We start from the raw sequence: 24,224 nt of genomic DNA, 5'->3' as shown, positions 1-24,224 counted from the left end.
GAACATCTTATCTCCTGCCCCCGACCATATATTACACTAACCTGGCTTTGTGTGGGGAATGGGGGAAAAGACTTTAGCAAAGAAATGCTCATCAAACTGGTTTAAGACACATCCCCCAAATCCTGTCGTAAAATTACAAAGAAAAGTCGTAAACATGGGGGGATTAAACAAGAATGCCTCTCACCAAGGTACCACTAAATTACATTGGTTTGCTTAAATTATAAATAAAGACATACAAAACATTTATCAAGTTATATGTAAAATCTCACATCACAACAACAGTCCACGATCCATGCCACCAGGTGTGAATCTACTCCCATCTCTGTCAGCTTGTCCCTATGGAGCAGAGGTTGGATGGTGTTGAAGGCGCTAGAGAAGTCCAAAAACATAATTCTTACAGCACCACTACTGTCCAAGTGGTAGAGGGATCGATGTAGCATATAGATGATGGCATCCTACGCTCCCACCTTCTCCTGGTATGTGAACTGCAGAGGATCGAGGGCGTGGTGGACCTGTGGCCTCAGGTGGTGAAGCAGCAGCCGCTCGATGGTCTTCATCACATGTGATGTCAGAGCGACAGGCCGGAAGTCATTCAGCTCACTAGGACGTGAAACCTTTGGGACTGGGGTGATCTATACTAATAAAAGGCAAAGCCCTCACTGACTCACACACTCACTCACTCACTCACTCATCACTAATTCTCCAACTTCCCGTGTAGGTAGAAGGCTGAAATTTGGCAGGCTCATTCCTTACAGCTTACTTACAAAAGTTGGGCAGGTTTCATTTCGAAATTCTACGCCTAATGGTCATAACTGGAAGGTATTTTTCTCCATTAACTGTAATGGAGTTGAGCTGGAAGGGCGGAGTTTCGTGTGACATCATCACGCCTCCCACGTAATCAACGTGAACTGATTGTCAACGCAGTGCGTAGAAAACCAGGAAGACCTGCAAAAAGCGCTTAAGAAAACATGCATTATATAATTGAGAACGCAGCGAAAAACAATAAGAAGCGAGCGAGTGACATATACTACCATATTCATGAGTATTGCTGCCTCGGAAAGAAAGCAAGGTGTAAACCTAAACTTTAAACTAAGTTCATAGACAGGCTACCGCTGGCGTTTAACATGCCCACAGGTAATGCGGGATACAAGTTTAATGAGAGGACGCAGGATATAAACGAGAGTTTTGATCACTTTATAACTAAGTTAAAATTGTAGGTGAAGGGGTGTGCTTATGCAAATTCCGAGACTGTGTTTGTGGGGATTGACAGTTAAAGGCGGGTGGGGGAGTCACGTCATCATCTCCCCTCCCATTCATCTAATTTTGGTCTGAGCTGAGCTCCGCAGCTAATGCCGTCTTCGAAGCAACTTTGTCAGACTGCCACCAAATACTCACAGAAAAATCCACAAGTTAATACACACGCTGTCTCTATAGAGTTTCTCCACACTGAATCCTCCAGACACTACTTACAAAAGGTCACATTGACAATCGTGTTACGTTATTTTTAAAATCTTTCCTTTTCTTAGCACAAGCACAGCTGAGAAGCTTCGATGCATGTGCTCCATAACGTTAAAAATAATGCATTTAATCACACTTTGCATTACAAGCAAAGGGAGCTTTTGTCAATGCATGATTTCCTGGTACTGTACACGATTACATTGATCAGCTCATCCCGATTCATTTTATCCTCGCACCACCTTAGTTTGAGAAGAAGTCTGAAAAAATATGAGGTTAACACAGAAAAACATCACCAATTCAAGCTTTATGAATAATCGATTCGCCATCAATAATTGTTTTGGTAAAGCCATCCTCCTTCCATTTTATAATTTTTCCGCCAATAGCCATGATTAAATGAGCGGTAAATAAAGTAAGAGCAAAGCGAGGGTGACTTATTTAGGCAGGCATATATATGACAGCAACACTCATGACAATGTCAATCATGTTACGTTATTATTAAAATGTTTCCTTTTCTTTTTCATTACTTCTTTAACACACTACTTCTCCGCTGCGAGACGCGGGGATTTTGCTATATATATATATATGAATGACCTCCAAAGAGCGCTGAGACTTTTGATATCATGAACGTGTCTGCAAATACTGTGGTCTCCTGCCCAGCAAAGTCGAGCAGCCAGCGCGCGCATAGCTGTGCCGGCCTTTGAGACGCTGACTGCGCTTCTGCCTTAAGTCAAAGTGAGCACTTTTAATTTTTTCATCCTCCCCTGCGCTATAGCCCAGACAAGTGCAAACACGGGACCCCTTTTCTACACCACGGCAAAATAATATTAAGGCGATTCACACTTTCTTTTGCACGTATACGATTATGAGGTCCTCACCTCGGATTATGAAAACACGCACACGAGTGGAGGACTGACAGTGCCATCACAGCCGATTAATGGCGGGACGTCTCACCAGTCTACACAAGGCGATCATAACGTCAGCGAACACATCTCTCTATACTATATAAAAGAAAAAGGCAACTTTCCTTTCTTTACACCTTTTTCCTTTTATCCCAAACCAAAGCCTTTCTCTCTTAACACTGCAGAGGACACAAAACTAATTTTCTTTAAATGCCGGTAAGGCACATTACCACAGGCACAAATTTGAGCGTTCACATAGAAAATGTAATTTCTATACCACAGCCGTCGTGTAGCGCCTTTCAAAAGGGATCAACTACCGAGAGATGATCCATATACATTTTAGCTGCTGTTAGTTACTTACCTGTTGTGTTACACAGTCTTTAAAATGTAGTTTACCTGAAACCACTCCAGTAGTGCTCAATGTACCTGTACTTCTTAAAACGTTAATGTTTTACTGTTTAATAACTTATAGACTATATTTTATTATTTTTCCCTTGCACTCAGTGACCAAAGCTATACACCTAGATAGGTATGTATATATATATATATATATATATATATATATATATATATATATATATATATATATAGATATGTATATAGATATGTAGATATGAAGATATGTATGTGTATATATATGTATGTATGTGTGTGTGTGTGTGTGTGTGTGTGTGTGTGTGTGTGTGTGTGTGTATATATATATGACAGCAGCAATCCAAGCTGTGAGAAAACACTAAAAAGGAGGCATGTCAGACGTTATGGTACATTTTCTGATGCAGCTAGACGAAAAAAACTTTGTGACGCTGCCGCCAAATACACAAAACAATTACTTTGACAATCATGTTACATTATTTTTAAAATGTTTCCTTTTCTTTTTCATAACTTCTTTAACACATGACATCGCTGCGAAGCACGGGTATTTTGCTATATATATATATATATATCACAGCGACACTCATAACAGTGACAAAACAATTACATTGACAATCATGTTACGTTATTTTCAAAATGTTTCCTTTTCTTTCTCTTTCCTTCTTTAACACACTACTTCTCCGCTGCCAAGCGCGGGTATATATATATATATAGAGATAGATAGATAGATAGAGATATATATATAGATAGATATGAAAACAACATATATATATATATATATATATATATATAGATAGATAGATAGATAGATAGATAGATAGATAGATAGATAGATAGATAGATAGATAGATATGAGAACAACACTCATATCAATGACAAAACAATTACATTAACAATCAAGTTACGTTGTTTTTCAAATTTTTCCTTTTCTTTTTCGTACCTTCTTTAACACACTACTTCTCCGCTGCGAAGCGCGGGTATTCTGCTAGTACAAGATGTTTTCCAAAGCATCGGGACTCTCCCCTGTTCCAGGCTCAGGTTGAAGATGTGCTGTAGAGGACTCCCCAGCTCCAACGCACAGGCCTTCAGCAGTTGTGGCGATACTCTATCTGAACCCGCTGCTTTGCTGGCAAAAAGTCTCCTCAGCTCTCTGCGCTGCTGTAATTGTAGGTGGGGATGTCTCACCTATGCTGGTATCAGCAGAAGGATAGTTGAAGGATGCAGTACTCCGAGGTGAGAGTGGGTTAGGGTGGTCAAACCTGTTAAAGAAGTTGTTCATGGTGGCACCCCGCTTCGAGCTGCAGCCAGTGATGATCTTCATCCCATCCCATACTTCCTACATGCTGTTATTCTGCAACTTCTGCTCCAGCGTTCTCCTGTATTGCTCTTTTGCCACCCTTAGTTGGACTTGGAGTTCCTTCTGCACATGCTTGAGCTCATGCTGATCACCACCTTTAAAAGCCCTTTTCTTCTGGTTCAAAAGGCCCTTGATGTCACTTGTAATCCATGGCTTGTTGTTAGCATAGCAGCGTACTGTTCTTACTGGAACTACCATGTCCATACAGAAGTTGATGTAATCAGTAGTGCAGTCAACTGCCTCTTCAATGTTCTCACTATGTGACCTCTGCAGGATATCCCAGGCAGTGGTTCCAAAGCAGTCTCTCAGAGCTTGCTCTGCCTCAGGGGACCACTTCCTGAATGAGTGTGTGGTTGTAGGTAGCTCCCTCACTCTTGGTTTGTAGTGAGGCTGAAGCAGAACCAGGTTATGATTTGCTTTCCCAAGCGCAGGCAGCAGGGTGGCGCTGTATGCGTTGTCGCAGTAGGGGGCAGTAGTGCTCCCTTGAACCCTCAGGTACCACGCCAAACACCTGGTAAAAGTGCCACAATAATTCTTTTTATTATAATAATTACGTGCACTAAGCACCCTCCACTCCACACTACTTATAAATAACCAATAATACACAATAAACAATCAATAATCCAATCCTCCAGCTCCCAGACGCGTTGCCCTCCTACCACCCAGCTCAGCTCATTCTCTGGGAGTTCCCATGGTCCTTTTATACTCCCTGACCCGGAGTTGTTTCTGCCCAACAGTCCACACATCCTTATTCCTTTAGGGTAAATAGTCCTTTTCTTCAACCCGGGAGCACGTCGTTTCTTCCTGTCACGTGACCGTGACGCACTCCCGGGTCATACGGCATATAAGAGCCTACGAGCCCTCCTACAGCGACACCTGGTGGCCCCCAAGTTATCCAGCAGGGCTGTGTACAAACACTACATAGTCCATGATGCCCTGCTGGAACTTGGGGTATGATCATGCTGTCGGGAGAGCACCTCCTGGCGGCCTGGGGGTGAGGGCTGGAGTAAAATGCCGGCAATCCACCACAGCGTCTTTAATGTTTGCATACAGTAGGTCAATAATCCTATTTCCCCGGGTGTTACAGTCCACAATACTGGAAGAAGGCAGGTAATGTTTTGTCCAGCGTCACATGGTTAAAATCTCCAGAGATTAGCACAAGCTCCTCAGGGTGCTGCGTTTGTAACTTAGCAACTGCGGAATGGATGACGTCACTCGCTATCTCCATGTTCCCTCGAGGGGGTATGTAAACAATGACAACAATGACGTGTCCAAACTCTCTGGGCAAGTAATAGGAACACAAGAAGATGAGAAGGTTCAGTAAATGAATGCATCATTTTTTTATTAATAATTTTCAACAAACATATCACTTAAATATATGAGATTGCAATTCAAACCAATATAGTAAATAAGAAGATGTATTTATTGTTTTGACAGTCCCGTTAATTTTCTTAATTTTTCCCTCTGCTATTTGATTTTTCCAAATTCATTTTACAATTACACAACATAAAATCAGATATCAAACATGAGTTTTATAGAAAAGATTTCTAAAGGAAGAAAACTAATCTAGATCAAATACATTTTTATCCAATTTGCTATCCTTTTATTTTGTTTTGTCTTCTCATATCAATAACAGCTTGCAGGAGCGTATCATGTTGGAATGACACATCAGGTATAAACTAACCGACTATAGGCCACCTTCACACACACAGACAGATAGGCTCACTGACACCATGGTATTTTAGAGTTATACACCTTCAGGGCTTGTAAGAAAATGAAGTGAAATCATGTGTTTATATGAAGAATAAATCAGACGCCAAAGGAATCTAACTCAGGCTCCTGGAGCTGTGTGGGAGAAGCACTTGATGCTGCTCAATCATGCTACCCAAAGAGAGAGATCCTAAGTCCACAGGCCCCTCAGCCTAACAAGGCATCAGGCCCCCTCCCTCGAACACTGTCCCCCCCTAGAACCAACCTACCAACCCCTGGAATAAAAGTGTGCTGTTTAACTAGATGACGATGTTAACTTTTATTTATATGACATCAAACGAAATCAAAAAACTTTAAGTGGTAAAAGTGCTGAGGATAGCAAGAACTACATAATTTATACAACAATAATTTGTAATGGGCTTAGTATTCTTTACATAAAGAGACGACAGTTGGGGAAAAAACAACAGCCTATTACATGCTATGTATTCAACAATAATAATAATAATAAATAAATAATATGAAAACACAAATACAGTTAAATCCAGCAATAACAGACCCTATCATAACATGAACTGAAAAATAACATAATCATACTTTGTCTACCTTCTATCTCCACAAGAGATCACAAAAATCACAGGCCCTAGTTTACTTAGAACATTAGAAATTTGACAAAGGAGAGGAGACCATTCAGTCCACTAGGCTCATTTCCTTAGATAAGAGCTAAGCTGTCTAAATATCTCATTCAGATATTTCTTAATGGTGTCAAGGTTTCTGCTTCCACTCCTTGGTAGTTTGTTCCAGATTCCCACAACACTTTGGGTAAGGAAATGCTTCTCAGCTTCAGTCTTAAATGCACTTTAAGTGTCACTGGCATTCTCGCCTCTGTGACAAAATTCAGCAGGATCTACTTTATCGATGTATTTGAAAATTTGAAGACGTGGATTTGGTCCCCCAGTCTTCTCTGCTTAAGACTAAAAAGGTTTAACTCCCTGAACTGAGATTGTTCTTGCTAAAACCACATTGTGCTGCACTGCATTTTGCTGACGTACAGCGTTATAGTTGATGACGCACACAAGAAGATACACTCTAAACATCCAGCAATACGGCCTGCAATGAAGTGTACCTGACCGATTCTGTAGAGCTACAAACAGTAATGTTACAGCCATCAGGATTAATGCAGTTTAGTATTCTGACTTGGCCAACCAATATAGGCAAACAGGTCGAACTACGGTAGAAAACACAACTAAGATTTATAGAATAATAATTAATAAATCAGTTGTCCTACCTTACAGAGACTTCTGTCGTCCCCAAAAACTGACCAGTCAGGTGGCCCAGAATCCTTACTACCACAACGTTGTTGAGCTTCCGAGACTCGGTTGCTTTCCGTTTCATGATGGGCTCCTGGGCCAGGGACCAAGAAGTCTGTTCAAGGGCCCATCTATGATAGTCAGCAAGTTAAACTCAATAGTCGTTTTTATTATATTCTATTCCTTGATTCAATAACAGAATCAGATTATCAAATTCAAAGTTGCAAGGAAGGCAAAACAATGGCAACATATTGTGGGTAGGATGGTGATGGATTTATGTTTTGCACAGGAATATGTCACCTTAACTTGAATTTCTAAGCAACTTAACCGCATGTTTATCTTTATCCAGGCTGGCGCAATGTACATATGGACAACAACCTACAATAACCCCTTACTATATCGCACAAGAAATAGGAAAAATATATATGCAAAAGGAGAGAGATATTTATGAATGAACAAACCTCAATACTTAAAAGATTTTTAAGGCTTTATTGATCTCAGATGTTTTCAACAACTCTCAAAACTCATTTTCTATTAAATTAAACTTTTTATATTACAATTCTACCGTGAGAAGGAGATTAAAAATACACATGTGGATGCCTAATTTAATACTTTGTTAAGGATTTTATAAGCTTAACCTAATTGTAACTACATTTTCACATAAAAATGTATAACAAACAAATAAAAAAAATGTAAAATGCCAAACAGCAATAACACAGGCCATTACTACTTTGTATTTATCTCCCACGTCTACCATTTTGATGTACTCAGCATCAAAGCAGTACACTCTGCTAGTTAGAATGTGGAACTGGGCATCATTAACACAATTAAAAAGGTTTCTTTTAAAGGGATAAACCTTTAAACCTTATGTCAGAGATGCAGGAGTCATATAGAGTTTGCGATGTCTAACATATTTTAAGTATAATCACTTATGTAATACTAGCTGTGTAAGCCTGTGCTGTAAAAAGCATGGGGTCCTAGAAACTATTGAAATTGTCAGGAAAAAAATAATGAAATGTAGAGATGTCAGGTGATCGACAGAGACTACTCTGGGCATCTCTCTACTAGGAGGATACATTTTGGCGATGTGCTCGCATTGCTTGTGTATTAGCGGCTGAGCGACTTTGTCTTTCTTCGGAGGTTTCGTTTTGCCGATGTGCTTGCCTTGCTTCTGTAATAGCTGCTACGCGAGTGACTCTTCTTTGGAGGTTTCATTTTGCAGACATGCTCGCATCTCTTGTGTATTAGTAGCTAAGTGACTTTGTCTTTCTTTGGAGGTTTCATTTTGTCGACGTGCTCGCATCACTTCTGTAATAGCAGATAAGCAGGTGACTCTGTCCTAGGAGGTTTCGTTTTGCCGACGTGCTGGCCTCGCTTGTGTATCCTTGGAGGTGGAGCCATTAGACCAACTCCACCTCTCACTCCCGGGCTGGACAGACACACACACTTCCACGCGTAGACGTTTATATACGTACAAGAAATAAAAGTACAAAAGCAATGCTCCAGCTCACAGCGACCCTGAAATGGGAAAAAATAGGCCCAAGCAATTGGGAGACCATATTCTTCCTGCGTCTCTATTTCCTGATTGCAGTGAAATCGCTGGGTATGGCTAAACAATCCTGGAGGTTATCAAGACCAGAAATTATGGTTTGGTCACACTGGATAAACACAGAACAAATTCAATTTTTGCTTAAAGTACATTTGATAAAATCTGTTGTTAAATATACCTTGAAGTAGTTGGTGAACATGAAAGGGGATATGTGACACCAAACTGGAAAGTTAAGCCTGAAGTGGGTCTGAAGTCGACTTAGAGCATAGAATTGCACATTTTCATTAGTCTATATTTATTTATTAATTTATTTTTGCATATTAAAGACTCAAAACGATGGCATAAATTTACAGCTATAATGTACTAACAGTCAATTGCTGCAACTTACATCATACGGAATTTTTCTCAGAAAGATTTCAGTGTTTGCATTTTCTATTCATTAAAATGAAGTTTTGTATGTAATACATTTTTCTTAAAGAGTCTGGTGATATGATGGCATGGTTAGACATGTAAGAAAGAACCTCTTTGTACTCTCTATATATCACAACACTACTATCCTTCCTCCTGCTGTGAAACTCAAGCCTTGCTAAATGAAAAGTGAAACAAATAAAATTCAGTTTATTAATACACAGACCATAAGATTAAAATACTCCGCTTACAGTCAGGTCTATAAGTATTTGGACAGTGACACAATTTTGTACACCTCCACAATGGATTTTAAACAAAGCAATCAAGATGTGATTGAAATTTAGACTTTCAGCTTTAATTCAAGTGGTTTAACAAAAAAACATTATATGAGCTGTATAGAAAAGACAGACATTTTATAAATAAATGTCAGGAGTTTAAAAGTACATGGACATTTGAGTGACAAGCTGTTCCATAGCCAGGTGGGAGCAGCTCCCTCATTATGTCATTAACTGTTAAGCAAGAAAAAGGTCTGGAAATGATTCCAAGTGCAGGATTTGCACTTGGAAGCTGTCACTGTGAACTCACTGCGAACGGGTATGGAGGTTGACCTGTCATTTCATGCAGAGATTCACTCCATTGTGCCATCCACACCTTTCTTCAAGATGAATGAAACCGAAACTCTACCACTGATAACATATGATGGGGGAGGTAAAGAAACAGTTCAACTGGTCACACAGCATTTTCACACTGTTGCATTATCCAGTATCTGAATTAAACTGTAGTGAAGTTCACTGTTCCCAGTAATTGTCTCCCCATTAGAAAGTCACACATGGTAGCTTCCAAAAGTTGAAAAGACTATCGGAGTGCAGCTTCCATCAGTTTGTGCATACAGTATGTGAAAGGGGTGGGTTGTGTTTTTTTACTCTTGTTTTTATTCAGCACTCTCTTCTTTCAAGAGTATTTTTCTCCTGTTTCACATTTGTAAATAATGCATGGTTTTATACTTTTTACTTTGATAATGAATGTGTGTATATATAAAGTATGCATCAGTTTTACAAATCTACTTTCCCCATTACTGAGAAAAGAAACCTGAATCTGCTTAAATTAGAAATCTACGCAGGACAGGGCAACAGCCCACCACAGGGCTTGTTTCTTTAAAATATGACAAACAGACACAAGGAGAGAATGTCAAAACTCCACATGCATTGGACTCGTGATCTGGAGGTGTAAGGCACATACATTACTGCAACACTGCCTTATAGTAATGACAAAAATGTCAATAAGGACTTTGGGAAATCCATCCATCCATTATCCAACCCGCTATATCCTAACTGCAGGGTCACGGGGGTCTGCTGGAGCCAATCCCAGCCAACACAGGACACAAGGCAGGAAACAAACTCTGGGCAGGGCGCACACACACGCACACACACGCACACACGCACACACACACACACCAAGCACACACTAGGGACAATGTAGAATCACCAATGCACCTAACCTGCATGTCTTTGGACTGTGGGAGGAAACCAGAGTACCCAGAGGAAACCCACGCAGACACAGGGAGAACAAGCAAACTCCACGCAGGGAGGACCCGGGAAGAAAACCCGGTTCTCCTAACTGTGAGGCAGCAGTGGCTACCCACTGCACCACTGTGCTGCCCACTTTGGGAAATAATAATGCAAAAATGGTGTTCTAAGAAAATAATGATATATCATGGGCATCTCTGCCAGAGCATGAGCTCTTGGATTAAGTATTCATTCTTTAAAATTAAAATTTGTTTAGTGGGTAATCCTTTTGTGGTGGTTTCTTTAGATGTACTGCTGAGCTCAATACTTTTAATAAATGGTTAGCTTAATCACCATTGATTAACTGTGGCTTTAATAATGATGAACAAATACATGAGGTTTGATATGGCTACCCAAGAGCAATCTCATTAAAGCCTAAAATAGCAGAAATACTACCTCAGAGTATCAATTATATTATGAGGATGATGAGTTGTGCCTGGTGATACTATATTGGCAAGCTTATTACTTTTGTATTGATAATAATGCCACTAAAATATCTAGAATAGTAAAAGTATCGAGATTCTTTTAGGATAGGCTTTGTTTCACCCATGACAAACTGGTTTCATTTTAAAATGTTATGTTTAAAACACATACAGTAGCATGATTATCAAGATGCCACCGGAATAGCTTTAGTTGCCCACAAACTGGATTAAGCAGGTTTAAAAATGTAACATTATGTTAAAATTCTCGGCATTTGAATTACAGATATGTGGCACAAAGATTATCGCTGTTGGCTCGTGATTTAAATCATATCCTCGAGTGCTGCCTATGTGCAGTGTTCATGCTTCCCATTTGTTGGCAATTTTAAGTTTTTTCCTCCCACTTCCCAAAGAAGTGTGTGTTGGGAAGACTACTGATTCTAAACAAGCCCCATATACATGTGGGTATGAACATGATTTGGCTCCGAATTCCATCCATTCTGCCAAAGTCTGTAACCATGTAATGTTAAACCAGGCTAAGTCAGTTTCGCTTTCCCTTTCATAAACCTTCCACCTAGAAAACCAACATTGACCACAGTTTTATAATCTTGATTTTTATTTTAACTATAGTAGGAAAAAATGATTGTTTATTGTCATGCTTCTAAATCCTGGATAAAGATCATTTATCCATTTTCTGAAGTTGTTCAAATTTTTAGTCATGGTGTGACTGGGGCCTGTCCAGGCAACATTGGACCCAAATCAAGTCATCCCAGTAGGGCCCATTTAGAGCCCCCATCTAACTAAGAACCATGACCCATACAGAGAGTAGGAGAACAGGCGAGCTTCACAGGGATGGTGACCAAGAGCTGTGAAGCAGCAGCACTAACCATGGTGTCATCACCATGTTGCTTTGTCAGCAATCAACAACTGGGATATCAATAAATCAGTTAGTGTTACTAGTTATGGAGCTTTTAATTTATAATCCATAACATGATTTAATGAATGCAGTCTTTCCCTTGCATATCTCTTCCAAAATCAAATATGCACAGAGCTCAATCATGAGGTTTCAGGAGACATAGGCCCCTGGGTGACTTAACGTAGCTCCTTCACAGAGAGCTGATCACACTTTTTAAAATGTAGAGTATGGACATTGGGTCTTTTAATGTAACAAAGCGTTTCTCACTTGTGATTTAGGTAGGAGACTTGATTGTTTCATCGGAAGAGGGGTTTTGGGTATCTGGTTATTCGGTAAAAAGGCACTTGCCATCACAGGCTCTCTGGGTGTGCACCCAGAATGCCCTGGTGGTAGATCCTTCCCTGGGTGTCAGTATGCTTGTTTTGTGTTTAATCTATGGTTTAGAAGCACAGCATTAACAATAACTTCATATCAGTGAACCCAAGTAGCATCCTGTTCAGGGTTGGCTCGAGCCTTGTGGCTACAACTGAGACCAGCTTCAACACCCCATGACCAGAATATTAATGCTGTGTGTTCAGTTATAAATGGACAGATTATTAAAGAGACACAGTTTTTCTCTACTAACTTCATTGAATCCTTCTCAATGGAGAAATATAGTTTAGCTCTTATATGAAAGAGACAGTTGGAAAAGTAAAAGACTCTTATAGGAAATGCATAATATGAGGAGAAGGCTTCCCAGGTTTAAGGGATGTTGTTCTACTTAAATTGTTTGTTCCTTTTTTCTATCAGGTAATTTTATGTGTGTCTCTTATTATACCAAAAATGAACCTGTCAGGTCAAATTCATCATCTTTAACAGGGGGTAGAATATGATTGGTGTGTAAAAGATTATCAGGGTGGTAGTGCAAGACCCTCTTTATACTACACTGTTGGTTGTAGTTTATTTACTCTTTTGTCCAGTTTAATTTAGTAATTTTATAGAGGAACTGAATTCTCAGTTTGTGGTTAAATGTTAGTTCAATATTAGAGTCTTCAGAAACAGGCAAAAGGCAATGATAGTTGAGTACAGGAGTGACAGATTCTATGCTCTAAAATGTTGTGAAGTACAGCATAGAGGTCGTTTCTGTTACCTCTTAGCTCCATTGAGTAGGGGTCACATCTCAGTCCTCTGACTGCCTGTGTGGGGTCTGTGCATTCTATGTCTGTTGGCATGTAGTTTTTTCTAGGTACATCAACTTTCTTACCTATCATATAAATGTGGACGTCAAATCGAGTGCAGAGTCTAAACTGATTGAGAGTGGGTACGTGTGTGACTGTGCAACTATGACCATGGAAGGCTCTGGTTGGTCAAAGCACTCTAGCAGAGAAGGAAGGATTAGAATAAATTAATGAATTAATTAATTTGTGGTGGGCTGACGGGTTTGGGAATGAGTTGTTGTTGTTTAAGTCCTCCAGTTAAGGAGAAGAGAATTCTAATACATTGTAATGATGTGTAGAAGATCATCTCCAGAATAACTTATGATCTCTATTATTGATATCTAATTTACTGCCTAAACTATAATAGTTTATTACAGCAATCATTTTGTGAAGACACCAGTTTTTGCAATATACTCAGATTTGTGTTGGCATCATTTATCTTTTTTATTTTGTATCTGCTTGAAATTCTCCAATGAAGCAATCCCCTGACCAACTACATTTGTAAGCACCAGCAGACCAGGTGAACCTTTGTGATCAACTGTTGCTGCAGTGTGACTCGTATGAAGAAAGGAGAATCTCGGCATTGAGGCCCCAATAGCCAGCATCCTAACCAGTGCACAACAAATCTACTGTGGTTAGCAAGCAGAGGAAAATTTACCTGGGCCCACAATCATGCGTGAAATTGTTCACATCCAGGCTGGTCAATGTGGAAACCAGATTGGAGCAAAGGTTGGTTTGCATAAAAAAACAAAAACATCAATCTGCATATCACTAGCTTCTAAATCAGACTATTGTTAAATGTTTTTTGACCTTCTCCAGCCCCTATCACACTACAATAAGTAAAACATAGTTCAGTCAATACAACTGGCACAACATTCTAGTCATTAATGTCTAAAATTAAGATGTATTAAATAATTATCAACACGTAACACACCATTCCAACAAAGTTTAGGCAGCTGTATGAACAAAAATTCTTTATGAGATCATTTACTATGAGATAATTCTTTACAAAGCAGAAAGGAAAGTACAGACAGCTATCTGGCAGAAATCTGTAAAAAGTTGTCAGTTAAGTTAGCTTAGTTAATGCTTTCTATGTTTAGTAAAGCTTATATAATACGCTACCGTGGCTGTCCGTTTGTCTGTCCAGGATTTTAAATCACCTGTAGCTCACAAACCATTTGAACTACTAACCTGAAATTTGGTACACATACAGTATATTACATGATGTCTACTATCCGCTTTTGGGGTGATGATTGACCTCCAAGGTTATTCCTCTTTTTATTTTTATTGTAGAATCAACTCTTAGCAGAGGCCAGCAGGGTGGTCGTGCGGTGCATGCGTATGGGCATCGTTCTCATCCCTACCACCTTTGACGTCACTTCCCCCCTACCTTTTCATATCTTAAATCATTCTTGAGGCAGATTGAAGACTTAGGTGCCAGCTTAAATGAAAAATTAAGGCAAACATACTAAGTAATTGTAACACAAACACTGATTTAATTAGTTTTAACACGAAAAGAACGTCGTTAGGGTGGAGAAAGGAAGAGCTACTCAAGAAGCAGCAAGCTCTTCAACCTCTGAGCAAATGAATGCTAAACATGCAGAGAAAGGGGATGAAAACTATGAATGCTCAAGTCAAGTGTATTCACTGCATGTTATAGTGCAGTATGCCGTTATTGGTGGAAGATAATACTTAATCAAAAGCTTTACACCAGACTCTCCCCTTTCTCTTTTAAATAAATAAGAGTGTGATCCTGCAGGCCAACCTTAGTACTGAATAATGATGTTAAAATCCTAGAAAACGTTTTAGATAAAACAGGGAATGTGTTCTCCTTTATGATTTCACAAGATAAAACTCTATTTGTTTGAGGTTAACATCTATTTTTAAAACTTCATAAATTGTTCATTATCAAACGTTTCAGATAGCCCTCTACCTTTGGACATAGTAAAATATTTATATGAACTGCTATACAAACCCAATATATCTGCTTGGATCAAATGAACTTATTCTAGCAAAGAAGCCTCTAGTCATGTGAACAATGTAAATGTGGATTTTTTCATATTAAAAATACAAAAATAACACTGGGCTGTCTATTATCACATTTTTTAAAATTGTTATCACAATGCTGGGAAACCATTTTCATAAACAGAACAAGAGTACGTTTCATTTTGCCGGTATCATGGTACACTTTATGACAGATTCAAACTTATCTATGCTAATCATATACAGTAAAAATCTATTAGATGAATTTCATGGGATCTCTTGGTTCAAAATTAAATCAGAGCATAGATTATTTTTGGGAGAAGCAAATATGAGACCGTCTTCTTCTTAACAACATCAAAAAAATAAAGAATTTGAAGAAATTGTGGTTACATCTGAAGCTAGCTCCACTGTTGCTCATCATCGCCCTCATATTATGGGGGGTATCAACAGTTTTACCAATTTAAAAATATAACTTTACAACTTGGCTGACATTTTTTTTTTCATTTATTTGTAGTTTTGGGAAGTGATCAGTGATGAGCATGGTATAGACCCCACTGGCAGCTACAATGGGGATTGTGACCTGCAGCTGGAAAGGATCAGCGTCTACTATAATGATGTTGCCGGTAAGTAAAACACTACAGGTGTTATATCACAAATAGTGGAACAGTCCAAATTTTGCATTTGGGATGAGGTGATTTAAAATTTTGTTTAGCTTTGTACTGGAAAGTGTGGCAGAGTATTTAGAGTTGGCACCTCAGAATTCTGGGACTTGGGATCAGTTCAAAGCAGGTCAGTATCTGAGCCGAGATTAAATGTTCTCCCCAAGACAGAATATGTTTTTGTGTCTTCTCATAATCGTAAATCCTAAAGCATTTCAGGGTAACGTCACTCATTAAACCAATCCTGTATAAGTCACAGTGAATGACTTTTAGATTTTGCCCAACATCCCCAACAATAAGTCTCATCCTTTACAGACCATTTAGTGGAGAAAACAGGTTTAGAAAATATAGGAACTTCAATTGACAAAAAAATAAATAAATAAACGGAAAATAAAAAACAATAAATAAATAAAAAATGTGACTCTTTTAACATTGACGTGAATGCCAATGAATGATATACTTTTTGGCAATAATTTTAGATTTTTTTTTTTCTTTTTGATGCAGAAGGTCCAAATTTAGAAGCAATCTACTTCCATATTAAATCCATCCATTCATTTTCTGCTTGTGCTTATTCCATTTCAATAATGTATATAATGCTTTATCAGAAGAAGCAACACATTTACATAATATCTATAAAGTTGGGATGTAAATCATTTTAATTGAGTATATATTTATGTATAAAAAATACATTTAATAGTTTCTACATTACATTGACACAACTGTTATTATTATCAGGCAGCAACTCACCCTAAATAGTGCATCACTGAGGAAAATGACACAGACAATCACACAGTCATGCAGGTCAATTCACACGCAGGCCATTTTGGATGTGGTGGAAAACTGAAGCGTCTGAGGAAAACCCAAATAAACAGAGAGAACAAGTAAATTCTGCACAGACAGAGCCTAGACAAAAATGGAATCCCAGCCATTTTATTTAACTCTGAGCTCACTACCTGTCAAAGACAGGTAACAGAATAATTTTAAAGTATTTGCTATCTCTTGCCCTATGTGTCCTTTTCCTCTGTATCCACGTGTGTCTGAACCTCTCTATACCAGCACTCCCTCTCTTGTGTGTGTTCCCGTAAACTCTGCCTCTCAGATTCTGTCATTATATTACAGGTGAGTTTCTTGCTCCTGTCCACTATTATACTTCACATCTTTGAAGGCAACTCTCTCAGTGTGCCATCTATGCCTTTCCTCCTCCTCCTCCTCATGTGTCTAACTTTCGATCACGTTACCAATGCTGTACTGACCAATTAGATTGCTCTGATGAACTGTGTTTATTTATATAGTAGATTTATAATTAACTCTCCAATTTACCTAGCTTTATTTGAGTGAGAAAGTGGAAAGGTAAAATTACATATTATGTATTACCAAACTTTATTTTCCTTAAACTTATTATATATATATTTAGTACATAACTATTGTGAGTACTGGAAATCTGCTTTGTATACTATATATATATTTTTTTACTTCGGTAATAAAATCCCAAACTGCAGTAAATAACTTTGGAGAAAACAGCAGTACAGCTTCCAGCTTTGCTCTCGTTCAAACTTCTCTGTAAATTTAAAGTGGGAAATGATTGTGTTGATTAAATATAACTGGCTATACCAATTTGTTATCAAATGGCGTTTCAAGCCCTCGCTCTGATCTTAAGTCAGCCCACAACCCCCAAGGATCGAAGTTTGGTGGGAAGGCTTAAGATTGTTCAGATGATGCTTATGTACTGAAGTTTCCAAACAGTGCCACAAATTCTCATTTGGGTCAAGATCAGAGCTTCAACTTGGCTATTGTCGGACAGGCATGTTTTTGTCTCCAGCCTTATGTTTGGGACTAGTTTCTTAGTGAAAAATGTACTTCTCCCAAGTTAAAATTTCGTAGCAGACTAAAACAGGTTCTCCTGACTGTATTTCCCGCCATTTATCCATCCTTCTGTTTTAATTAGATTTCCATTCCCTGCTGAAAAGTAGCCCCACAGCACAATGTTACCACAACCATACTTCACTGTAGGTATGGTGTTTTTTAAGATGTGAACAGTGTTGCATCTGTGCCACACAGACCTCTTTTACCTTTTATAGGTAGCATCTCGGTGGTTTGAAGTGGATTCCTCTTCCAGATAATTTAGCCAACATCAGCCACTGAAACTTTCAAAAACATAGATAGTATTTAGTACCCTTTTCCTAATTGTATTTGTATTATTTTAGTTCTTGTTGTCATGTCGTCTGGTCTTCATTTCCACAGCCGTCCTTGAATTCACATCTTGAAAAACAATCCCTTAATCATGCAACGATGGATGCCAATTATAAGAAAAATTGTTTTTCAGCTCTGTAAAGTTGGAACTTGAAGAAAACAGTGATTTAATACAAGAAACTTTTTTTTCTCTTCTTAAAAGATTTTTTTCTTGACATAAGACAACTGCGCTCTAAATTAATTTTTATATTTAGAGCTTTGTAATAAGAACATCATGAAATACAAAATTTCAATGTAGTAGCTGGTCTTTAATTAAATAGCTAATTTGCACTAAATACCTTTACAAGTATTTAAAAGTGCATCAGTATACAATTAATTGGATTAAATGTATATACAAATCTTCATCTTCAGCTGTTTATTGTAATTTCTCTATTTATAGTGTTTTGAGATGGTGCTTAGCTTAGGCAGTCTAAACTTTTTGTTTAGGGTTAAAAATATTAAACTCCTTTAGTATATCTGAATGGTTTACTTAACATATTCCATTTGCAGATAACAAATATGTGCCCCGTGCCATTCTTGTGGACTTGGAACCAGGAACAATGGATTCAGTCAGGTCTGGACCTTTTGGGCAGCTTTTCCGTCCCGATAACTTTGTATTTGGTAAGTACCGTATATACTTGCAGATAAGTTCTTGATTTTACCATATAATTTCTGGTATTTTATAATGTTGAGAGATTATGATATGCTAACGCCCACCTGAGAGAGAGTAACCACGGAGCACACTGCCTTTTTTTTCTCTGTATTATGCCTACATGACCACACAGTAATACCCAAACTATTCCGAAGCAACCTTTGCACTGATTTGTGTTTTTTGTATCTCACAACCTCATACACGTTTATCGTAAGAGCATCCCTTATCTATGAGCATTTGATCAGAAGAAAATATGAAACTGGTTTTAAATTAAACATTGTTGAAGTGGCAAAAGAAATTGGTAACTGCACTGCTGCAACAAAGTTTGATGCCTTTGAAAAACTGCTGCGAGATTGGAGGAGGCAAGAAGATGTAAAAAAAAAAAAAGTTAAGTGTCGCATTTTTGAACAGGCGTATAAGTCGGGTCTAATTTTATGATCGATTTTTCAGGTTTCAAGACCCGACTTATACATGAGTATATACGGTAAATAGAACTTATATGTATATACATATTCATAACATCTGTAGTCTGAGTCTCAATCTGATTGTATGGGTGGTTACCTTCCAGGTAACGCATATGGTTGGTCTGCCAGTCGGCAAACATCCGCCACCGGCCCTCTCAGTTGCGAGGAGCAGATCATTGAATGTTACATAGTCGAGACTCAGACTACGGATGCTATGAATGTAATTACTCTGATCTGCAGGCTGTCAAATAAACAAACCACACACCGTGACTCAGCATAAAGAGGCTTCGTCTTTGGCATCCGAGGTTCGATCGCCGCAAGGAGTGCAATGGAGTGTGGATGCCTGATGAGCCCAAATAAAGGCGAAACATGTGGCACATACTCTTTGCATTATTTGACAGTAAACTGTGTAACATGTATAACATATATATATATATTATAACTTATTATATACTAACTTATATATTGTATATTAACATATATATTAGATCTGGGAAAGATTACACACTGATTTTTGTGATTAATGTGGCCTGTTTAACACACTTAAAAATACTGTAGTATCCTGGACTGGCAACAATGTGATCGCATTAGGCAGTGCTTTGGTTAGGGTGGCATTTTTATGTTTTTTTTTTTACTTTATGAAAGAATAAGTCAAAAAAGTTAAGCGTGAACCTCAAGAATGACATAGATACCTAGTACCAAATTTATATATTACCTTTAAAAATTCTGAGAAAAAAAATTATTTAAAAGTTTCAAATTACATGTTTCACATCACATTGCCAGTACATGGTTCTGGGATTCATTCCCTTGATTTATACGTATCAACATAGATGCAAGGGAGTGGAAGGAAGTGAAGTTTATGGCAGTCCTGGAGCAATATTAAAGAAAAGTAGCAAAGGTAAAATATTAGTCTTTTTTTTTCATGTCATGTTTCTGTTAGAAGATTGAATCAGTGTCATATCACATACATGCAAAATGTTTTTTTTGAGTGGCACTGCAACAAAAATAAGTTTCTGTATTTAAATCTCCGATCTGCCAGGTAGCTTGCAGTGGTGACTGCCCTAATACAATGACAAAAGTCTGTGAAATATAAGTGTAATGATTATACCTACCCATTCTTCCAGTTTGCATTATTGTTGCTAATTTATGCAAAGAATTCAACATAACCACCCAAGTAATGCACGGTATCAGTTTTTAAGCGAGATTTTTTTTCAGCGTGCCAGGAGCAAAGATGTAGGTTCTCCAACAGTTTTTCTGTGATGGCACACTTTTTGCAACCCAAAAAATCTCAACGCACACCACGATACTAAGAATAGAAAGTGCAGCATGGAGGTTGGCGTTCGCAGACGCAGCACTTGTCGAGCACTTTGGATGCACTTCCCCAGCTGCTTCATCCTTTTGCCCGCTTCTGCAGGCGGTCCTATATGGCACACCTGTGTAGCTCCTATTGTGCAGCAGTTGAAAACACTTGTTAAGAATATAACGTTGTTGATAGTGATGAACAATTAAGGATTGCACTTGCAGAGTTTTAACACAAGTTTTAATATATGCCCATTTAAGAGATGCTTATTTCAGTTATTTCAACTGGTCGTGCATTCCAAGTTTACAGTCATTTCAATCATGTAATTTTACTTTGACATGTCTGTGTCTCCTGCGGTGGTGCTGGCACCCTGCCCAGGGTTTATTTCCTGCCTTGTGCCCTGTGTTGGCTGGGATTGGCTCCAGCAGACCCCCTGTTACCCTGTAGTTAGGATATAGCGGGTTGGAAAATGGATGGATGGATGTCTGTGTCTCATATGCCATACCAATTTGAGAATTAATACATTTCTCTCATTTTCTTCTTGTCTTCTTTTCAACTTGCCTTTTAAGAAGGCATTCAATTTCAGGTTGTACTTGCTCAAGTACTGTTAAAAGGTCAGGTTTCAAGTCATTGTTTAAGTTTTACATTTTTTAAATTCCTTTATCAATTCTATATAAATTTTGTGATTCAGTGCATGATTACTTCATGATTTATGTATTTATTTTATGATTGCATGTTTTAATCTTAGATGCAATTAATCATGATTAATTCCATCCAAGTATGTGATTAGTTCATTTTTTAATTGATTCCCAGTTCTAATATACATACTGTATATTATACATACATACTTACATACATATACATACAGTATAGTCTGATCCTCCAAAACAACCAAGCATTTGTCTTTAAACATGTTGAAGTTTAGCTGCTGATCAACCAAACATACTGTATAACATGGTAGTCCCAACATCTCAGAAAGAGCTGCCCTTCTGGGATTTTCACACTTCAAAATCCCTTACCATTTAAAAAGAAAATTATAATAAAGGAAAAACATCTAGTGCATAGTTCTGTATGAAAAATACATTATCTATAAGAGGAGGACATCCACAATTTTTCAAGATTACAGAAAGGCCAAACAATTTTAAATAACAGCTCTTTACAACAGTGAATACACACAATATGCCAGACTTTGATGCACATGGGATAAAGCAGTAGAACCTTTGCCAGCTAAGAAGGGAAATCGCCACCCACATTGGTAACATGTACTCCAGAACTGGACAAGTGAAAGAAAAAAAATAAATAAATATCAACTGGTCTAACAAATCTCAACTTCTGCTACAGAATGCACATAGTTGGTTAGGATTTGGCATAAACAGCATGAAAATATGGTCAATGGTAAAGAATGGTGGTGGGTAGAATAATAATGTGTCAAACTTTTCCCACATTAGGACTTTTCATAGTAATTGAGTATCACTTAAATGCCAAAGTGTACCTACTGTAAGCACTATTGCTTACCATCAACTCTTTACTGGCACAGTTTACACTTTTTAAAAAGGATAATTCCTGCAGCATAAAGCAGCATGTCAAAAAAGCATACATCACGTAAAAATAGTTCCATGAACATGAAAGTTGTCAATTCAGTCTTCTTCGATGGCCTGTACAGTGCCGAGATCTCACTCTAAAAGACACTTTTTTTCAATGCGATAGCAAAGGAGTGTTGCGGTGTGAAAGTATGACCAAAAAATCTACGTGTGAAAGTATGACCAAAAAATCTACAAGAGTTGTATGATGCTATTGTGCCAGAATACATCAAAATCCCAAAGTCTTATACAGAAAAAGTAGGGGGTAAAACAATTATACGGTAAAATCACTGCCAAAAGTGTTCCATCTGTCCAAAGATGAGCGCACTTAATCCACTTCACTTTGGGGGATACAGGCTACCTCATTAACATCAGGTACGATGCAGGAAACAACCCTGGGTATGGACACTAAACTAACTGAGAGGGAAGCTTCCACATACACTCATACCCACTCATACAGGGCCACTCCTTTCATCTATTATGATATTCATGGAAAATCAGTCAAGCCAGATTCAAGTGAGGCAGCAGTTAGATTAATAAAACCCAGCTTTTGTCAATGTAGGCTGTCCAGAGAAAAATAAAAATTATTTAATAATAGTATGTAAATGAAAGATTAGAGAAAACCTCTCTAAAAGCTTCTCTCTCAAAAGGAGAATATGAATTGGCACATTCCATGCATCAGGTAATTAAAAGACTGTAGTGAATGAAATGCTACCTATAGGCTATACCATATGTAGAAACTAAAAATACAATGTTTTCTACTTTAGGTCAGAGTGGTGCTGGCAATAACTGGGCAAAGGGTCATTATACGGAAGGTTCGGAGTTAGTGGACTCTGTCATTGATGTGGTGAGAAAAGAGGCAGAGAGCTGTGACTGTCTGCAGGGATTCCAGCTCACCCACTCCCTTGGCGGAGGGACTGGTTCTGGTATGGGCACTCTGCTAATCAGCAAAATTCGAGAAGAATATCCTGACCGCATAATGAATTCTTTCAGTGTCATGCCATCTCCTAAGGTTTCAGACACTGTGGTTGAACCTTACAATGCAACACTCTCTGTGCATCAGCTGGTGGAGAACACTGATGAGACCTACTGCATCGATAATGAGGCTTTATACGATATTTGCTTTCGTACTCTCAAGTTGGCCACTCCTACTTATGGAGACCTCAATCACCTGGTATCAGCTACCATGAGTGGTGTCACCACCTGTCTTCGCTTTCCTGGTCAACTAAACGCAGATTTACGCAAACTAGCAGTTAATATGGTGCCTTTCCCACGACTTCATTTCTTTATGCCAGCTTTTGCACCACTGACTAGCCAGGGAAATCAACAGTATCATGCCTTAACCGTGTCAGAGCTTACTCAGCAAATGTTTGATGCAAAAAACATGATGGCAGCATGCGATCCGCGGCATGGAAGATACCTGACTGTGGCTGCAATTTTCAGGGGCAGAATGTCTATGAAAGAAGTTGATGAACAGATGCTCAATGTCCAGAACAAAAATAGCAGTTATTTTGTAGAATGGATTCCCAATAATGTGAAAACAGCTGTCTGTGACATCCCACCACGAGGCCTCAAAATGTCTGCTACCTTCATTGGCAATAGCACTGCAATCCAGGAGCTTTTTAAGAGAATATCTGACCAGTTCACAGCTATGTTCCGCAGGAAAGCCTTCTTACACTGGTATACTGGTGAAGGTATGGATGAAATGGAATTCACGGAGGCTGAAAGCAACATGAATGACTTGGTCTCTGAGTATCAGCAATATCAGGATGCAACTGTAGATGATCAGTGTGAATTTGAGGAGGATGAGGGAGAAGATGAAATGTAGGTATGTGATTAATGACAGTCTGCCACAATCAATATTAAAATAATTAACTAGAACTTCCAATTCACCCAGTCTATTTAGGCAAAGCAGGCATAATCTGTGCCTATGGTTGTTGTGAATACCATAGAACTAAGATGTGTTGAAAGATACAGTCAGCGTCTTCACAGATATAAATGTTTTGCACATACTGTATAACAGCGAATTTGGTTGCAACCCTAACCCTAATTTCTAAAAACACATTCTCGTTGAATCCTTCCTTCTAAATATGCCAAATTGAGATGAGACAGGTTGCATATCACTGTTCTAAGCCAAAATAAAAATCACAACATTTACTTATAAGCAATAATAAATATATTACACCAGAGGTAGCCAACTC

At 38.4% G+C, this 24,224-nt stretch overlaps 1 protein-coding gene across 1 annotated transcript; it reads left to right on the top strand.

The window, feature by feature from the left end:
- The first annotated feature begins 13,828 nt into the window (after window positions 1-13,828).
- LOC120529553 (tubulin beta chain-like) lies at window positions 13,829-23,851 on the top strand. The gene is made up of 4 exons (XM_039753447.1): window positions 13,829-13,885; window positions 15,654-15,762; window positions 18,538-18,648; window positions 22,791-23,851. The coding sequence occupies exons 1-4, from the start codon at window positions 13,829-13,831 to the stop codon at window positions 23,849-23,851; spliced, it is 1,338 nt and encodes a 445-aa protein (XP_039609381.1).
- The last annotated feature ends 373 nt before the right edge of the window (window positions 23,852-24,224 follow it).

The sequence above is a fragment of the Polypterus senegalus genome, chromosome 5 (genome assembly GCF_016835505.1).
Source record: "Polypterus senegalus isolate Bchr_013 chromosome 5, ASM1683550v1, whole genome shotgun sequence".
NCBI classification, from domain to species: Eukaryota; Metazoa; Chordata; class Cladistia; order Polypteriformes; family Polypteridae; genus Polypterus; species Polypterus senegalus.
This window is presented reverse-complemented; position numbering and strand designations above follow the sequence as displayed.

What these genes read in the sequence shown, in the direction of transcription:
- LOC120529553 (XM_039753447.1), top strand. Translation starts at nt 13,829, where the DNA reads ATGCGTGAAATTGTTCACATCCAGGCTGGTCAATGTGGAAACCAGATT. An exon ending in GAAACCAGATTGGAGCAAAG is followed by an intron (nt 13,886 to 15,653) that starts GTTGGTTTGCAT and finishes ATTTATTTGTAG; the next exon opens with TTTTGGGAAGTGATCAGTGA. An exon ending in CTACTATAATGATGTTGCCG is followed by an intron (nt 15,763 to 18,537) that starts GTAAGTAAAACA and finishes TTCCATTTGCAG; the next exon opens with ATAACAAATATGTGCCCCGT.